We start from the raw sequence: 14,934 nt of genomic DNA, 5'->3' as shown, positions 1-14,934 counted from the left end.
TTGCCACCAGCCCAAGCGAACTGTGCAACCACCAGGGACGGAACAGAACATGAACAAAAACAAGGCAAAAAGAAAAAAAAAGGAAAAAGGAAGGTGGAAGTAATAATCCAGGATCACAGAATTTTAGAGCTAGAGGCGGCTTTGGGGAATAAAAAACAGGCTCCAGGACCTGCACTAGGGCAGAGAATTGGTACCAAAGAAGGACCTAGAAGGGTCTAGAAAAGTCTAGGAAGGTAAAACGCTGACTAGCTGTCATTTCTGCAGTAGGCCTGGAAACACTTTCTCAAGGCTATATTGCCGCTCCTCACTGCACGGCCTCATGCTGTGGTGTGTCAAGGCTGCTGAGAAAATCGAAAGCCATCTCCGGCCTAGGGCCGGTGGGCTGGCCTCCATTGCGGCTGTCAGACCCAACTCCCCGTGGAGCAGAACTGCCAAAGAAAGGAGTTGATATTTAGGGATCAAGCCAGTTTTGCTCGGAGGTTAATTTTTCATAACACGTGTCCTAGGATTTGATAATACTTGATGTAACACAATTTTACTCCCCTTCATTCTACCGTGAAAGCAACAGAGGGGTTCACTATTATCCCATTTTACAGATAAGAAAGCCGAAGGTTAGTTTTGTTTTTCAAAGACGGTGTGCTGCCAACGACTTGGCGACCAGGACTGCCTTTCTGTGGCTAGAGCAACATCCCACGGGTAGCAAGTATCACTAACAAAGCAGCAACAGAACCCAGAAAACCCTAATTTCTAGCTCATGGCACCAACCTGCAGATGAAGAATCGTCGAAGTGCGATCACGAGGACGCCTATAAAAATGCTTTAAAAAGGCAGTGACACATCGTATCACCGTAGCACTGGAAAGAAAAAACAGCAACGTCCACAAACCCTGAGAATCTGAAACCCTCTATGGAAGCGGCAAGATCAAGCAGTCGGCCCTGGGTCTGTGTCCTGGTCATGACCTGGCCTGCCTGGACTGTTTTGCTCATTTACTCCCTCCGCATTCTGTTTCAGTCAAATGAGGACACTGGTTAAACAAGACATTTTCAGTTGCACCCAAACTGGGGGTTATTATTTTAAAACACCCAAATAAATTATGGCAAATCCCTGTGGTATAACATTATAGTAGAACAGTCAATGGTGAGATCCAAAGTATAAAAGATGAAGAGAGGGGCGCCTGGGTGGCTCAGTCAACCAAGAGCGTCTGACTCTTGCTTTCAGCTCAGGTCACGATCTCAGGGTCATGAGATGGAGCCCCGAGTTGGGCTCCGCACTGGGCATAGAGCTAGCTTCAGATTCTCTCTCTGCCTCTCTCCGCCATAAAAAAAATACATTACGGGACTCCACCTCCAGAATTTCTGATTCGGTCTGAGGTGGGGCCTGAACATTTGCCTTTTCATGTGTGAAGTGAGCGCTGTTTCTATCTTTGGGTGTTTGAAGATTTCTCGGGACCTCCTCCACTGCTGCTTTTCCTGAGTGCTGGGCATGGAGGCTGCTTGGGATTCTCTCTCCCCTCTCCCTCTGCCCCTACTCCGCTCACGCTCTTGCTCTCTCTCAGATAAATAAATAATCTTTAAAAAAAGATATGAAGAGAAGAGCAAGTTATAAAATATGTATAACATGGGGCGCCTGGGTGGCTCAGTCATGAAGCGCCTGCCTTCAGCTCAGGTCATGATCCCGGGGTCCTGGGATCGAGCCCCGCATCGGGCTCCCTGCTCGGCGGGAGGTCTGCTTCTCCCTCTCCCAGTCCCCCTGCTTGTGTTCCCTCTCTCGCTGTGTCACTCTCTGTCAAATAAATAAGTAAAATCTTTAAAAATAATAATAAAATATGTATAACATGATGTCACCATTATCCATGTATGCATGCATGAGTATGTGTAGAAAAAAACTGGATGTATCTACTGCAAATACAACATTAATATCCCAGTGGCATTCTCTGAGTGGTGTAATTCCTGGTGATTTGTATTTCCTTTTTCATGCTTTTCTAAGGTCCATCTGTATTTTCCAGTGATTATGTACCAGATTTGTAACAATTAAAAAAATAAATGACTTTAAGACTTTAAACTGTCCTCATACACACACTTTTGGTGGGAATGTGAATAGGAATAATTCCTTGGAGAGGAGATGTGGGCATATCTGTACAAGTTTACACTGAATACTCTTTGACCCAGCATTTCAACGTGTAATGATCCCACTCTCACAACTGCACAAAGAAGTAGAAGAAAGGACCATCATTGCAGCTTGTTTGTAATAGCAAAAGACTAGAAAACTTAAATGTCCATCAACAGGGAAATACTAGTACATCAGGGCACCTCTATTCAAGCAAATACAGCCCAGTAGAGAAGCTCAGTGATGGACTGACACCAGACTATCTCTAAGATACAGGAATAGGTGAAAAAAAATCAAGGTGCAGGATATATGCTATCATTTGTGTAAACCTACTTTTCAAAATATATTCATACTCCATGATACATGTACCGGCTGTCTCCAGAAGGTGCCCCCAAAATGGTAATAATGTTGCCACAAGAGAGGGAAAGTGAGGGAACAGGAAAGCGGAAACCAGACGAGAGGGAAACTTCTTGTCATTGATAGCCTTCTGTCTGCACTTCGAATCTTTTACAAACACAAAACCAAACAAAGAACCTTAAAATGTAAAAGCCTGGGGGGAAATGGCATCAATTATTTTTCTAAAAGTTTCAGTACCTTATGCCAGAGTCCTCTTCATTTTGAAGGCAGCCCCCTAAAAAACGCTGCCTCCAGCGGGGGAAAAAACAAACAAACAAACAACTTGAGGGACGGCATGTGCTGCTGCGGACCCGGTGCCCTCATGCGACTTCGAGGACCAGGTTTGGACACATACGGGTTCAGCCAAAGCAAGAGCACTGTGTCCTTTGACAACAATGTCCAATTCTCACTTGTATGCAGTAAATAAGAAATAGTTTACCTTTCAGCAAAGGTATCGAGTTTCCCCAGCTCATCGGAGAGGCCAACAAGGGAATCCAAGGTCCCCACCTAGAAAGATCATGAAGAAGTTAGAGGCTCACGCTTTATGGCAGAGAAGCGTAGGTCACTTTCAACAACAGTGCAAGGAGTTCTCTAACCTCCATCTCTCCTTAGTTATTCTTGGTCAATGGCCAAACTGGAAAATGGAAAGAGCTGTTGAGAGAGTGGATGGGGGATATTTTCTAAGTTATTATTATTATCATCATCATCATCATCATTTTTGCCAGCAGGATAAACTGTCCTATATCTGCCATAGGAAGGAGTGACCACCGTGTCATTGTGAGATCCCAGCTCATTTTCTTCTTAGAATGGCGGTCTGCCAGTCATGTGAGTAATCCCCATAGCTGAGGAGATGTACCAGAAAGCAAGTCAAAGAAGCTGCCATTTCTGGGGCACCTGGGTGGCTCAGTCAGTCAAACATCTGCCTTTGGCTCAGGTCATGATTCTAGGGTCCCGGGATGAGCCCCACACTGGGCTCCCTGCTCAACAAGGAGCCAAGGAGCCTGCTTCTCCCTCTGCCTATGTCCCTCCCTCCCCCTCTACTCCATCCCCTCCTCTGCCCTCCAAATAAAATCATTAAAAAAAAAAAATTGCTGTTTCTAAAGCCTTTCTCCCCCAAGATGTCCAACAATCCGTCTCCGTTCTCCTTTGCTATTACTAACAACAATCCCGCAGGCTCAGAGGGTCAGCGCCCCCTCCCACCTCATCATTCACGCGAGTCCTTTTCTTTTCAGATTACTTGTACCGATCCGCTTCTTAATGTGACAAGTATGACAGAGTCTAAAACTGTATTTAAAGAGCTAGTCCCCGGAACCAGAAGGAAAGGCTCTGTTTTCGTGTCACCAACCACCAATCAGACATTAAAAAGTAATCAGCATTAACACTGTGTGTCAACTATACTCTCATAAAAGAATACTTTTTAAAAAAAATACTTTAAGAAAGGTAATTAGGGGGGCGCCTGGGTGGCTCAGTTAAGTGTCTGCCTTCGGCTCAGGTCATGATCCCAGGGTCCTGGGGATAGAGCCCCACATGGGGCTCCCTGCTCGGCAGGAGGCCTGCTTCTCCCTCTCCCACTCCCCCTGCTTGTGATCCCTCTCTCGCCGTGTCTCTGTCAAATAAGTAAGTAAAACCTTAAAAAAGAAAAAAAAAGGTAATTAGGAAATGATGAGGCCCGGTTATCTCTAATACGTGAAGTTGCTTCTTTTCAAGTAACTTGTTGTTAAGCATCTTTTGGCGAGGGACCTGTCTCTTCTGTTTGCTCCCTCCCATCTAACAAGCTGCCTTACACAGAGCGGTGAGTGCACACTGATTCCCTAACCCTCACAGCTGGGGTCACCAGACAAACAGGGGCAGGTATGAAACAGGCAGCAACATATGGGTTCAGAAACCAGTGCTGCCGTAACTTACCGGATCTGCAGCCCTGGTCTCCTTTCTCCGCCCTTCCTGATCTATCACATGGGATTGGTAAAGATTCGAGATGATGCGTTTGAAGGGCCTGGCCCCCAACGTACCGCTCAATGAGCACTAGCAAACAGAGTAGCATCACTATGGTGCTGATGGCGCAGCTCTTAGGGCACAGGGGCGGACTGAGGTTTGAAAGAAGATTATATGGCAGTTTGCTACAAGAGGGGCCTCTGGGCAGTTGGGTGGGGCCATCCCTCTAGCACCCACAATGCATCTGCACAGGTGTCATCAAAAAATGCCTCAAGCTTCTTCCTTTTAGGAACTTGCAATCTTAGGAAGCACCGCAAAAATTCGACTATTCTGAAGCAAAAAGACTGTACACACCTTGCTCCTCTTTCACATTTGTTTCATTTTAACTTTGTTCTCCCCTGCAAGAGCCCTTAGACTCCTATCTCTTTCCTGTCGTATCTCTTTCTGCCATCCGCCCACTTATCATTACATTTCCTTCCTGCCTCCCCACCAGTACCAGAGGGATCCGGAATTTCCCACCCTGCTCCAGGTAAAGAGTATTACCGACGCTGAAGCTCTCCAAACCTGCACATTTAAACTGTATTGTTGGTTGCCTTAGATGTCAAAGACAAAACACGAGGGATCCTACAACAACTCACAAGGGCGCAGGTGTGTAAAATGCTCTTCCCACTTTTTGAGGACACTGCTACCCACCACACCCATCTCTCCCTGTTCATCCTGCCCTGTGTCTGTAAGTCCAGAGGAACCACAACTAACTGGGCTATGGCGTCAAGTCCCATCCAGACCACTGACTTGCCCTGTGCATCCTCACCCCCAGGCTGATCCTCAGCACTGCTGTCTTTGCCCTGTTATTTTCTCCTTGGCTTCCCAGAACACACCCACCCACCGCAACCCATCACCTCCTTCATTCTCTCCAGCATTTTACCTTGAAGTCAGGAATCGAGAATTTGGTGTTGTAAGACAGGTTGGACTTGGAGGTTACGGTGTTCATCCTCTCCAGAGCTTGTAAATTCTCCTGATCACCAGGGGCAGAAATTAACCAAAACTCCGACATGCTTCCCACCTTCTTTTATCCAGTTACTGACCAGAACCACAGCAACATACACAAACAGAAACAGGAGGAGACAAGTGTCAAGTATCTCTACTCCTTCACCACTCCCTTCCCTCAGAATTAATCCTCTCCAGGATGTGTTGCTTTTACCGTTTTCCATTCTTTGCCCCTTTGACCTTCCAATTCAGATTCTCTAGCTCCAAGGACACCATATGCACAAAGCAACGAGCTGTTTCTTATCTCAACTCTGAAAGCCCTCAGGGCTCCACAAAGACTCCCAAGCCATCCATACGGTGGTTCTGACCGGTTTTAAGGGTTGGGGGAGACGGCTGGGGAGAACCAGATTGCTGTCCCTTTGACTTCCCCCTCTCCTGACACCACAATGCAAATGGGGGAGGGGAGCACAGCAAGCCAGACAGGGGGCACGGCAAGCCCGGCATGGGGCCCTCTGAAATAGTTTCTTCCTTTCCACGTTGTACTTTCCGGGATGCAGGATGGGGTGAAGGCAGGAATGAGACAAGGAAGCAATTTCACAACAGGCCCTCGGACAAACCCCCGATCTTAACTGACCAACCTCGAGAATAGTGCTAGCCTTAAAAACAGACTTCAGAAGAACGCCTCTTTTTTCCAAATAATTAGAAAAAAAGGTAGTGGGATGACTACTGAAGTCCTTTTTCCATAAGACCAGGTGTCCACTCTGCAGAGGTGGGTAACGTGCTGGGCCTGGCAGTGTCTGTCCAGCGTCTGCAGCTTCCAAAGGCGATTAGTTCTGCTCATTCAAACGTGCACACACCCACACCTCTCTCCCCCTCCGCCCGTTCCTCCCTTCCCTGCGCCTCGCAAAGCGCCTCCGACGGCTAAGGGGGAAAACAGGGTGACAGCCAGAGGCCCGTCCTGGAAGCTTTGCTTTTTGACGACTCCCTTAGTCCCTCCCAATCCCGCGCACTACCAACGCAGTTCCTCTCGGGCTCGACTGCTGATGGCCTGGGGACAAACTGGCCCCACGCGCAGAAGCTGGGGAGATACCACTTGCCCGGCCCCGGGAGGGCGCCGCGGGGGCGCCGGGTCCCTGGTTCCCAAGAAGAAAGCGCGGCCCGGGACGGCGCGCGTGGGCCGAGGCGAAGCTGGGACCGGGGCGCGCGGCGTGGCTTGCGCTGGCTGGCCCCCGGCTCGCGCCTCTCCCGCCGCCGCCCCGCGCCCCCGACCCCGCGGCGCGTGCTTACCGGGAGCCGGCGGCCGCGCGGGCGGGCGGGCGTGCGGCGGGCGAGCGCAGAAGCGGAGCGCACGGCCGGCTCCCGGGAGGCAGCGGCTTCTGCCCGGCGCCCCGCCCCGGCCTTTTATCCCGAGTGGGAAGGCGGCCCCCGCCCGCCCCTCGGTCATTTGCATACCGGGCCGCCCGCCTCCCGCCGTGGCTGGCCCCGGGGTCCCTGTCCGGGCTGCGGCCGCCGCGCGTCCGGGCGCCGCGCGGGCACTGGGTCCACCCGCGGGGTGGGTGCCGGCGGGATTCTGGGGAGCATCGGGCGGGGGGGCGGGGTGTCTCCAGCCCACAACGTGGCGGGGCACACCGGACGTGGACGACCGAGAGGAGCGGGCGAGGCGAAGTACTCCGGACCGGGACGCCCGCCCCCCGCGGCCGCCGCCTCGCTCTCCACCCCCACCCTGCGGTGACCCGGCACGGGGGCTCGGGAATCATCGGGCGAAAGGACTGATCTGTGGGAAGAAGCGCAACAGGTCCACCTATGTTTTCAGAACTCACCCGGGCAGAGGACCAAGCAAGCCTTCCTGTCCTCGTGGGCGTGCGCTTGCCCGGGTTGCCGAGGAAACTCTCCAGGGTCCCACGCGTCCACCTCACCTTACCCCCCTTCAAAACTGCCCTGGCTATAGGAGGGATTTAAAATGTAGTGTCTCACTACCGCGATGTGGGTTCATGATCCCTGCTGTTTGAAAAAAAAAAGAGAGGGAAACCCAGAAATTAACCTGGGAATGTTAAAAGACAAAAACTCTGAGAATTCATTTTCTCCGGAGTAAGAGGAGGAAACGTGAGTGTATCCTTCCCTGTGGACAATGTTTTCAGTGGTTTCTGGGAAAGATAAAAATCTCAGAATTATCTTGGGTGGGGGGGTATTGAGGAATTCCTTGAGAAATGAGCTCCCCCTTACTAGATGAAACTAGTCAGACTATCGACCTAATTGCTGGGAATGCTTTCGGAATTTGGAAAGAAAGGTAAGGGAGAACTCCAGATGCTGGGATGAGAAGGCTCAGATGCAGCACAGAATGGTGGCTTGTAAAGGTCACAACATGTCACACTGCAATCCTATTGTGGGTTCGGAATTAGCAGTTTGGAACTCCCAGCACCTGCATGGTGCATCATCGTTATTGGGACACTTGTGGGCATTAGTCAGTCCTTGCAACATCTTCCTGAGGGAGGACACCTGAAACCAAGGGATGAGGAAACTCGGTGTGCACAGGGAGGTAAAAATGGTAATTCCAGCAAAGGAGTGGCCTGGTTGGACCTTGAACCCAGGGTCTTCAATCTTGTACCTGACCCAGTAATGTCATTTCTTTCCAGCTAGGCCAAATGGAATCATAGAGCTGGGCACAAACGCACTGGTTAATGGCAGAGCCATGAGGGGGACTTAGGCCTGGGATCCAAGGGTCCCTTGCCCTGTTCCCAGCCAGCCCGTGGGAGAATGCGTGCTTTCTGTTTCAGTCAATGTTTTTCTTCAATAATCCAAACCATCGCCCTGGTTTCTCAGACGTTGGGCAACCCATTTAGAAGTATCCCCGACTTTGCTGATGGCACCATTCCTTCTATAAATATGGCTTCCTCTAACAAGCTTGTTTCATGAAATAAGAGTTGGACACAAAATAACATCTGGACATCCGATTAAGAAATTATTGAGGACCTACCGTGTTCCTTGTCTTACTTAGAATCTTCCTACTCAAAATCTAAAATCTTTCTGATTATCGTACATCTTGGGCTTCTTGTTACAGACTGGAATTTGTAATCGCTTGGCTTGTTTCAACTAACTTTTTTCTGCTTATAAAGGTAATTCTGTGCTGCTTTATAGAGGATTTGGAAAACGGAATTTTTTCCAACAGTCTGAAAATACCCATGTTAACATCTCTCTGTTACTTTTTAATGCGTATTCATATATACAGACTTAGACTTTGGGGCAGGATTGAGATTAGATATTATTCATAAGGTTTGGCATCCTTCTGTTGACTCTTTTTTAAAGATCAAAAAATTATCAAGCCTATCTTATCAGTGAAGGATAATCCGATGTCATCAGCAATTTACCCAGCTCAGAACTGGAGTCAGATATATTTGATTTCAAAGTCAAATAAAGAGATCTTGTTGGACAACTTACATCTTAAAAGGAAAAAAAAAAAAAAAACAGAGAGAGGGAGGGAGGGAGAGAGAGCGATGAAAACAGCACTGTCTTGCCCCAAGGTTCTTTCGATTTGCGGTTTTCAAAGGCAACATCTGTACTCATCGGTTCTGAATGGACTTGTGTTATTCTGTCAAGTTTCCCTATAATCAATCAACCTTTAACACAGAGAAATAAGGAGAAATTCACCCAAAGTCATGGAGCCTCGTCCCTTGGTTTATCTGGAGAATACAAAACAGCATTCCCACCCTATAAGGAAAGTGGTTCCTTTTCATATATCAGCCCCGAAGCCGCATTTAACAACCCGTGTTCAGTTCCTCCAACTGTCCGCACACACCCAAAGTCTCTGAAATCTCCACCTAAGTGACTGCAAGTTTATGCGCCTTGACCACTGCTTCGAAAATACCCGTAGGTTATGGAAAGTGCTTCAGAGACACACCCCGAAAGAACCCAGGTTATAAAGAACACGATCTCTTCCTGGGAATAAAAGCGAGGGAGGAAATGCTATCAGCCTGGAATCATCTCCAGGTTATTATGAATTTGGCTTTGGCTACATAGTCCAGAAATGTCACTGCAGTTGGCACTGGTTATGGATTGAGCCAGCTGAAGTCTGTGCAAGATGGAACAGTCCCGTCAAGTTTGGGAACCAGAAGGACCAGGCTGGCCTACTTGGTCTCCTCTTCTCCAGCCTCTCCCAGATGGTGCCCTTTGGATCTCTTTGTTGCTTCGTGGCGAGAACCCTCAGAGGATGCTCCTTACAATTAACGCAGACACGTAATTCCATCTGCAGGTGGCTCAGGTGGATTTTTCTAGGCTTTTCCAAGAAGAACCCAGGGAAGTTTCTCAATAAGGACAGCTCTCTGGTGGAGATAAATATAAGTGGAGTTGTCTGCTGAGTCAGTAGGGTGTTGGAGAAACAGAGTAGGCTTTGGTATCGGGCAATTGGATGAGCTACTTAGCCTTGCTAAGCTGTGGGTTTCCCCTCTGAAAACGGGGACAATTATGCACATCTTTCAGGCCTGTCCTGCAGGTGAGAGGGAATAGCATTGGAGGCACCAAAGATGGTGCTTGGAAGCTGTGGTGTGCTCGTGAATGTTCCCTTTACTTCCTGCTCCCTCTCTTTTCTTAGATGCTCTGTGGGGGTTGCACACCTTAACCGTGGCCCTTATAATAATGCCTCAGTGATGCCCAGCCTCTTTCTCCATGGGCCCAAAGTATTTTGATCTGCGTCTTCCCATTCAGCCAATATACCCTTGTGATTTAAGGACAGCCGTCATGATGTCTTTCACTCTTTGGCTGGGCGAACCAAAGGCCGTGAATTCTCAGGATTTATTTGCTCAAGTGTACAGAGTTAAGGAGAATGCTCATTTAAGGAGCGATTGTTGTTTTTTTCAGTACGTGCAAGGCAGTGGGGGGAACGAAAAATAAATCAATTTTCAATCTAGTGATAGAGAAAAGCAAGTGTGGTGAACAGAATTTTAAGAAGTCCTAACTCACCAAGCTATGAATACAAACCCCAGAGCAGGATGTGAGACATGCATAAAAATGAGATGTAAGCGTTCAAGAATGCCATGATCCTTGTTTCACAGATGAAGAAACAGGACCAAGGAGATTAAGTGATCTGATCGGGAGCACAGTTAATGGTAGACCTGGAACTTGAACTTCATTCTTCTACTTCTGAGTGCCTATTGCTCAACCAGATCTAAGCTTCCCTCCACTGCCCTGTCCAAAGAACGAGTTACTAGCACTCCATCCATGATTCCCTTCCTGGCTCTTCCATTCATTAGCTGAGTGAACTTGGACAAGTGACTTGACCTTGGTAGGCGATAGAACAGGGTGTAAAACGTACCTGTCTTCTAAGGTTTTTCCAGGGATTCCATGATATGGCACAATGACCAGCCCGTATTAAGTACTTGGTCAAGGGGTGCTATGAGTATTAGCTCCCTTAAATAGCTCCCTCTGCTTCTTTTCCTTCCTTTGCTTCTCCTTTCCAGGTGCCTTTTTCCCCTCACAGGGTTCTTTTGCAAGACACTGATTCTGCCCTGTTGTCAACACGTGGCTCATTTGTCACTCATGCATTCAGTCACTTCAAACACGTCTTTGATGTAGTTAGCCTTGGAGGAAGGAGAGCACAAGTGCTTCAGGGAGAAGCTGTAGCGAAGAGCCGGCGCAGGGCTTTGGGTTCTGGCTTTGGAACTAAGAAGATCTGACCTCACGTCCCATTTCTGGTGTTTGTTAACTTGCCATGGACCCAATCTCCTTGTACTCCATTTTCCTTTCCTATAAAATGGGGACTTCCTAACAGAGGGGCGCCTGGGTGGTGGCTCAGTCGGTTAAGCGTCTGCCTTCCACTCAGGCCCTGGGATCGAGTCCCACATCGGGCTCCCTGCTCAGGGCGGAATCTGCTTCTCCCCCTCCATCTGCTTCTCCTCCCAGCTCATGCTCCCTCTATGTCTCTCTCTTTCTCAAATAAATAAAATCTTAAAAAAAAAAAAAGAGAGAGAACAGAAAGAGAAGATGTGTGCAAATGTCCAAATGTGCCCGGTCCCAGCATGCTCATCTTTTTACTCTAGATCAGAGGCTTCTGCCTCACTCACTGTCACATTCTTGGTGCTGAGTAGATGCTCAGGGAATATTTTTTTGGATCACCTAAAGCAAGGAGCTTAAATGCCCGAGACTGCTTGGAGAATCAGGGGAAGCCGAGTGAGAATTTTTTTGCTCTTCTTAAATCGATTCTGTTGTAGAAATTTTAAATGGTTTGACAAGGTCATGAAGATAGACCTCTGTGTGTGAATAGTGGCTCTGTATGTTAAGCATGAGTGACATCTACAGTCATTTAATTATATTTACGAGACTGAAAATTGGAGACACGGTACATGCCCAACAAAGGGGGGTGGGCAAATTAATAATGGTATAATCATGCTGCCATTGAAAATGTTTTAGAGGGGGGACACCTAGGTGGCTCAGTTGGTTAAGCGTCGGCCTTCGGCTCAGGTCATGATCTCAGGGTCTGGGATTGAGTCCTGCATCGGGGTCCCTGCTCAGTGGTGAGCCTGTTTCTCCCTCTGCCTGCCACTCCCCCTGCTTGTTCTCTCTCTCTCTCTGACAAATAAATAAATAAAATCTTAAAAATAATGTTTTAGGGGCGCCTGGGTGGCTCAGCCGTTAAGCATCTGCCTTCGGCTCAGGCCATGTGGGATCGAGCCCCGTATCGGGCTCCCTGCTTGGCGGGAAGCCTGCTTCTCCCGCTCCCACTCCCCCTGCTTGTGTTCCCTCTCTCGCTGTGTCTCTCTCTGTCAAATAAATAAATAAAATCTTAAAAAAAATAATGTTTTAGAGGAATAGTGACATCGTTAAGATTCCAACTTTGTAAGAAATAATATGTAAATGTAACAAATACAATACATGCATCAATATCCACCTTAAAAGGAAATAAATCAAGATGTTAGAAGAAGTTATTGCTGGAAAGTGGGATGATAGGTGTGTCTTTCCCTTTGATCTTTGTATTTTCAACTTTTTTTATCATAAACAAGTCATTTTTTTTAAAAAATTATTTATTTATTTATTTAGAGACAGAGAGACAGCATGTGTGCGCACGCATGTGTGGGGAGGGGGCAGAGGGAGAGGGAGACCCTCAAGCAGACTCCTCGTTGATGGTGGAGCCTGATGCAGGGCTCGATCTCATGACCCTGAGATCAGGACCTGAGCCAAAACCAAGAGTCAGATGCTTAAGCGACTGAGCCACCCAAGTGCCCATAATAATTCATTTTTAAACTCAAGAAAAATACTGAACGATAGTAAAATTGACAGCCATCTAGATCACCAGATGCCAACCACTAAAGTGCAATAATGTCTCTACACGTCTCTCCTGTTCCAAGCTCCGAAATCTACCATCTTCCACTATTCCTGCCCTTCCCAACTCTTACGCTCAAACAGTCAAGGAGAGACTGCCTTCTTTTTCTGTTTCTTTTTCCTTGTCCTAATATTCATTTGTTCATCTGAATATTCCCATCCTCTGTTCCTGGACATGCAGAGCATGATCAACACTTTATTCTAAGAGGCCAAGTATTTAAGGCAATTAGAGAACTTTTCATCAGCTACATAGTCTTGTTTTTTATTATTCAGCCTTGTATAATGATTATTTATCTGTCTCTTTATAGTTAAATTTTAAGTGCCCTGAATTACTTTTTCCTGACTTGACTTATTTTATTCTATTCTATTTTATTTTATTTTACTTTATTTTATTTTATTTTATTTTTTTGTCTTTCACATCTCTGAGGAAGCTGGAACAGGCCTGGTATACAGCAAACATTCAAAGGTTGTTAGGTTAAGCAAATATTTGTTACCACACACACACAAAAAAGGCTCTCCTAGCTTTATTACAATCATTTAAAAACATGAGGTGGAATGTTTCCAGGTGTTCTGTTCTTTAACCATTCCTCCTAGTAGCTTCCTGATAGCCAGTCCCAAGTGTGCCCTGCAGTTTCTCCCTCCAGAGTGCGTCTTGAACTCGCCCACTTCTCTTCTTGTCATTTCCCTGTTCTGGGCTATCATCATCTTTGCTCCCACTTCCTGTAGTGGTTGAATCGTGCTCCCCTCCCAAATTCATGTCCACCCAGAACCTCAGAATGGATCTTATTTGGAGAAAGGGTCTTTGCAGATGTAACTAGTGAAGGATATCAAAATGAAATCATATTGGGTATAGGGTTGACTCTAAATCCAATGACCAGGATCCTATAAGAAGAGAAGAGGAAACAGAGACACAGAAGGAAGAAGACCAGGTAAAGACAAAGGCAGAGGTTGGAGTAGTACAAGCCAAGGAGACCCGAGGATTTCTGGGGCCACCAGAAAGCAAGGAGAAGCAAGGAAAGGTCCTCCCTAGAGACTTCAGAGGGAACATTGCCCTGCTGACACCTGAACTTGGAGCTTCTAGGCTTTCAGAGCTTGAGAGAACAGATCTCTGTTGTTAACCCACCCAGTTTGAGGCACTTTGCTAAAGTAGCCCTAGGAAACTAACACATCTCTCTACCACCCAGGGTTGTGGTTTCTTTTTTTTTTTTTTTTTAAGATTTTATTTATTTATTTGAGAGAGAGAGAATGAGAGACAGAGAGCACGAGAGGAAAGAGGGTCAGAGGGAGAAGCAGACTCCCTGCTGAGCAGGGAGCCGGATGCGGGACTCGATCCCGGGACTCCAGGATCATGACCTGAGCCAAAGGCAGTCGCTTAACCAACTGAGCCACCCAGGCGCCCCAGGGTTGTGGTTTCTAACACATATCAGATCACATCACGCCTCTGCTCAAAAACCTCCAATCATTTCCCGTTGCTCTTAAGATAAACTCTTAAAGCCCCATTTCTCACATAAAGGAAAGAAGTTACAAATATGAAAAGGAGAAAACTAGAACAAACCCTGTGTTGCTGGACTGGGACTAGAGGTGTCAGCAATGAGCTCGTAGATTTTAAGGTGGATGTGTGGATGCGTGGATGGATGGATGGATGGATGGATGGATGGATGGATGGATGGCTAGACAGATACTTTCTTACCTCTGTTCATTGAGAGAGCCTAGAAGCAATGATTTACCAGTAGCACTGAGAGCATCAATAGTCCAGATCTTGATTTCTAAATACCATTGTCCACCAAAAGGAACCAGGGAACCAGGGAGAAATGGGTAGTTCCAGAGCTGGAATAGGGCACGGTAAAAGGACATAATGTCTTCAATTACTCTTGAACTGTTCAAAATAATAACAACATATATATTACATATATAGATACATGTATCTCTTTCTATATAGCCACAACCCCCCTTCCCCCCGTCACCGTTTCCATCTCACCCCTTCTTCTGTCCCTCTTCCTATCCCTCCTCAAGCCCTCAGCCCATGTACCCGTGCCCTCTGCAACTCACGACCTTCATCAGCAAACCCCTGGCGTTCCAACTTCTTTCAATCTCCCTCACCTTTTTGTGCTGACCTCAACCTGGCTTCCCCTGAGGCCACGATTTTCCTCAGAGCCCTCTCTCAAGTTAAGGCTGCTTTTTGCCCCCATCCCGACTAGCACTAGGT

At 47.4% G+C, this 14,934-nt stretch overlaps 1 protein-coding gene across 10 annotated transcripts in view; it reads right to left on the bottom strand.

The window, feature by feature from the left end:
* ATP6V1C2 (ATPase H+ transporting V1 subunit C2) overlaps positions 1-6,814 on the bottom strand; it is a 52,863-nt gene extending 46,049 nt beyond the window's left edge. For 7 of the 10 annotated variants that reach the window (XR_003524445.2, XM_027620613.1, XM_027620616.1 and 4 more), the window contains exons 1-3: positions 6,708-6,814; positions 5,359-5,513; positions 2,941-3,008 (exon numbers count right to left, since the gene is read on the bottom strand). Coding sequence is in view for 7 of the 10 variants with exons in the window: in XM_027620613.1 (XP_027476414.1) it covers positions 2,941-3,008; positions 5,359-5,487 (197 nt within the window). In the remaining 3 variants the exon portion in view is untranslated. Of the gene's footprint in view, positions 1-2,940; positions 3,009-3,097; positions 3,153-5,358; positions 5,514-6,707 lie in introns of those variants that run through there. The other 3 variants (XM_027620619.1, XM_027620621.1, XM_027620617.1) reach the window with 2 other exon arrangements.
* Positions 6,815-14,934: the final 8,120 nt, after the last annotated feature.

Source organism: Zalophus californianus, chromosome 8, assembly GCF_009762305.2.
Source record: "Zalophus californianus isolate mZalCal1 chromosome 8, mZalCal1.pri.v2, whole genome shotgun sequence".
Lineage (NCBI taxonomy): Eukaryota > Metazoa > Chordata > Mammalia > Carnivora > Otariidae > Zalophus > Zalophus californianus.
The sequence above is the reverse complement of the archived record's forward strand: the minus strand, read 5'-3'. Positions and strand labels throughout refer to the sequence as shown.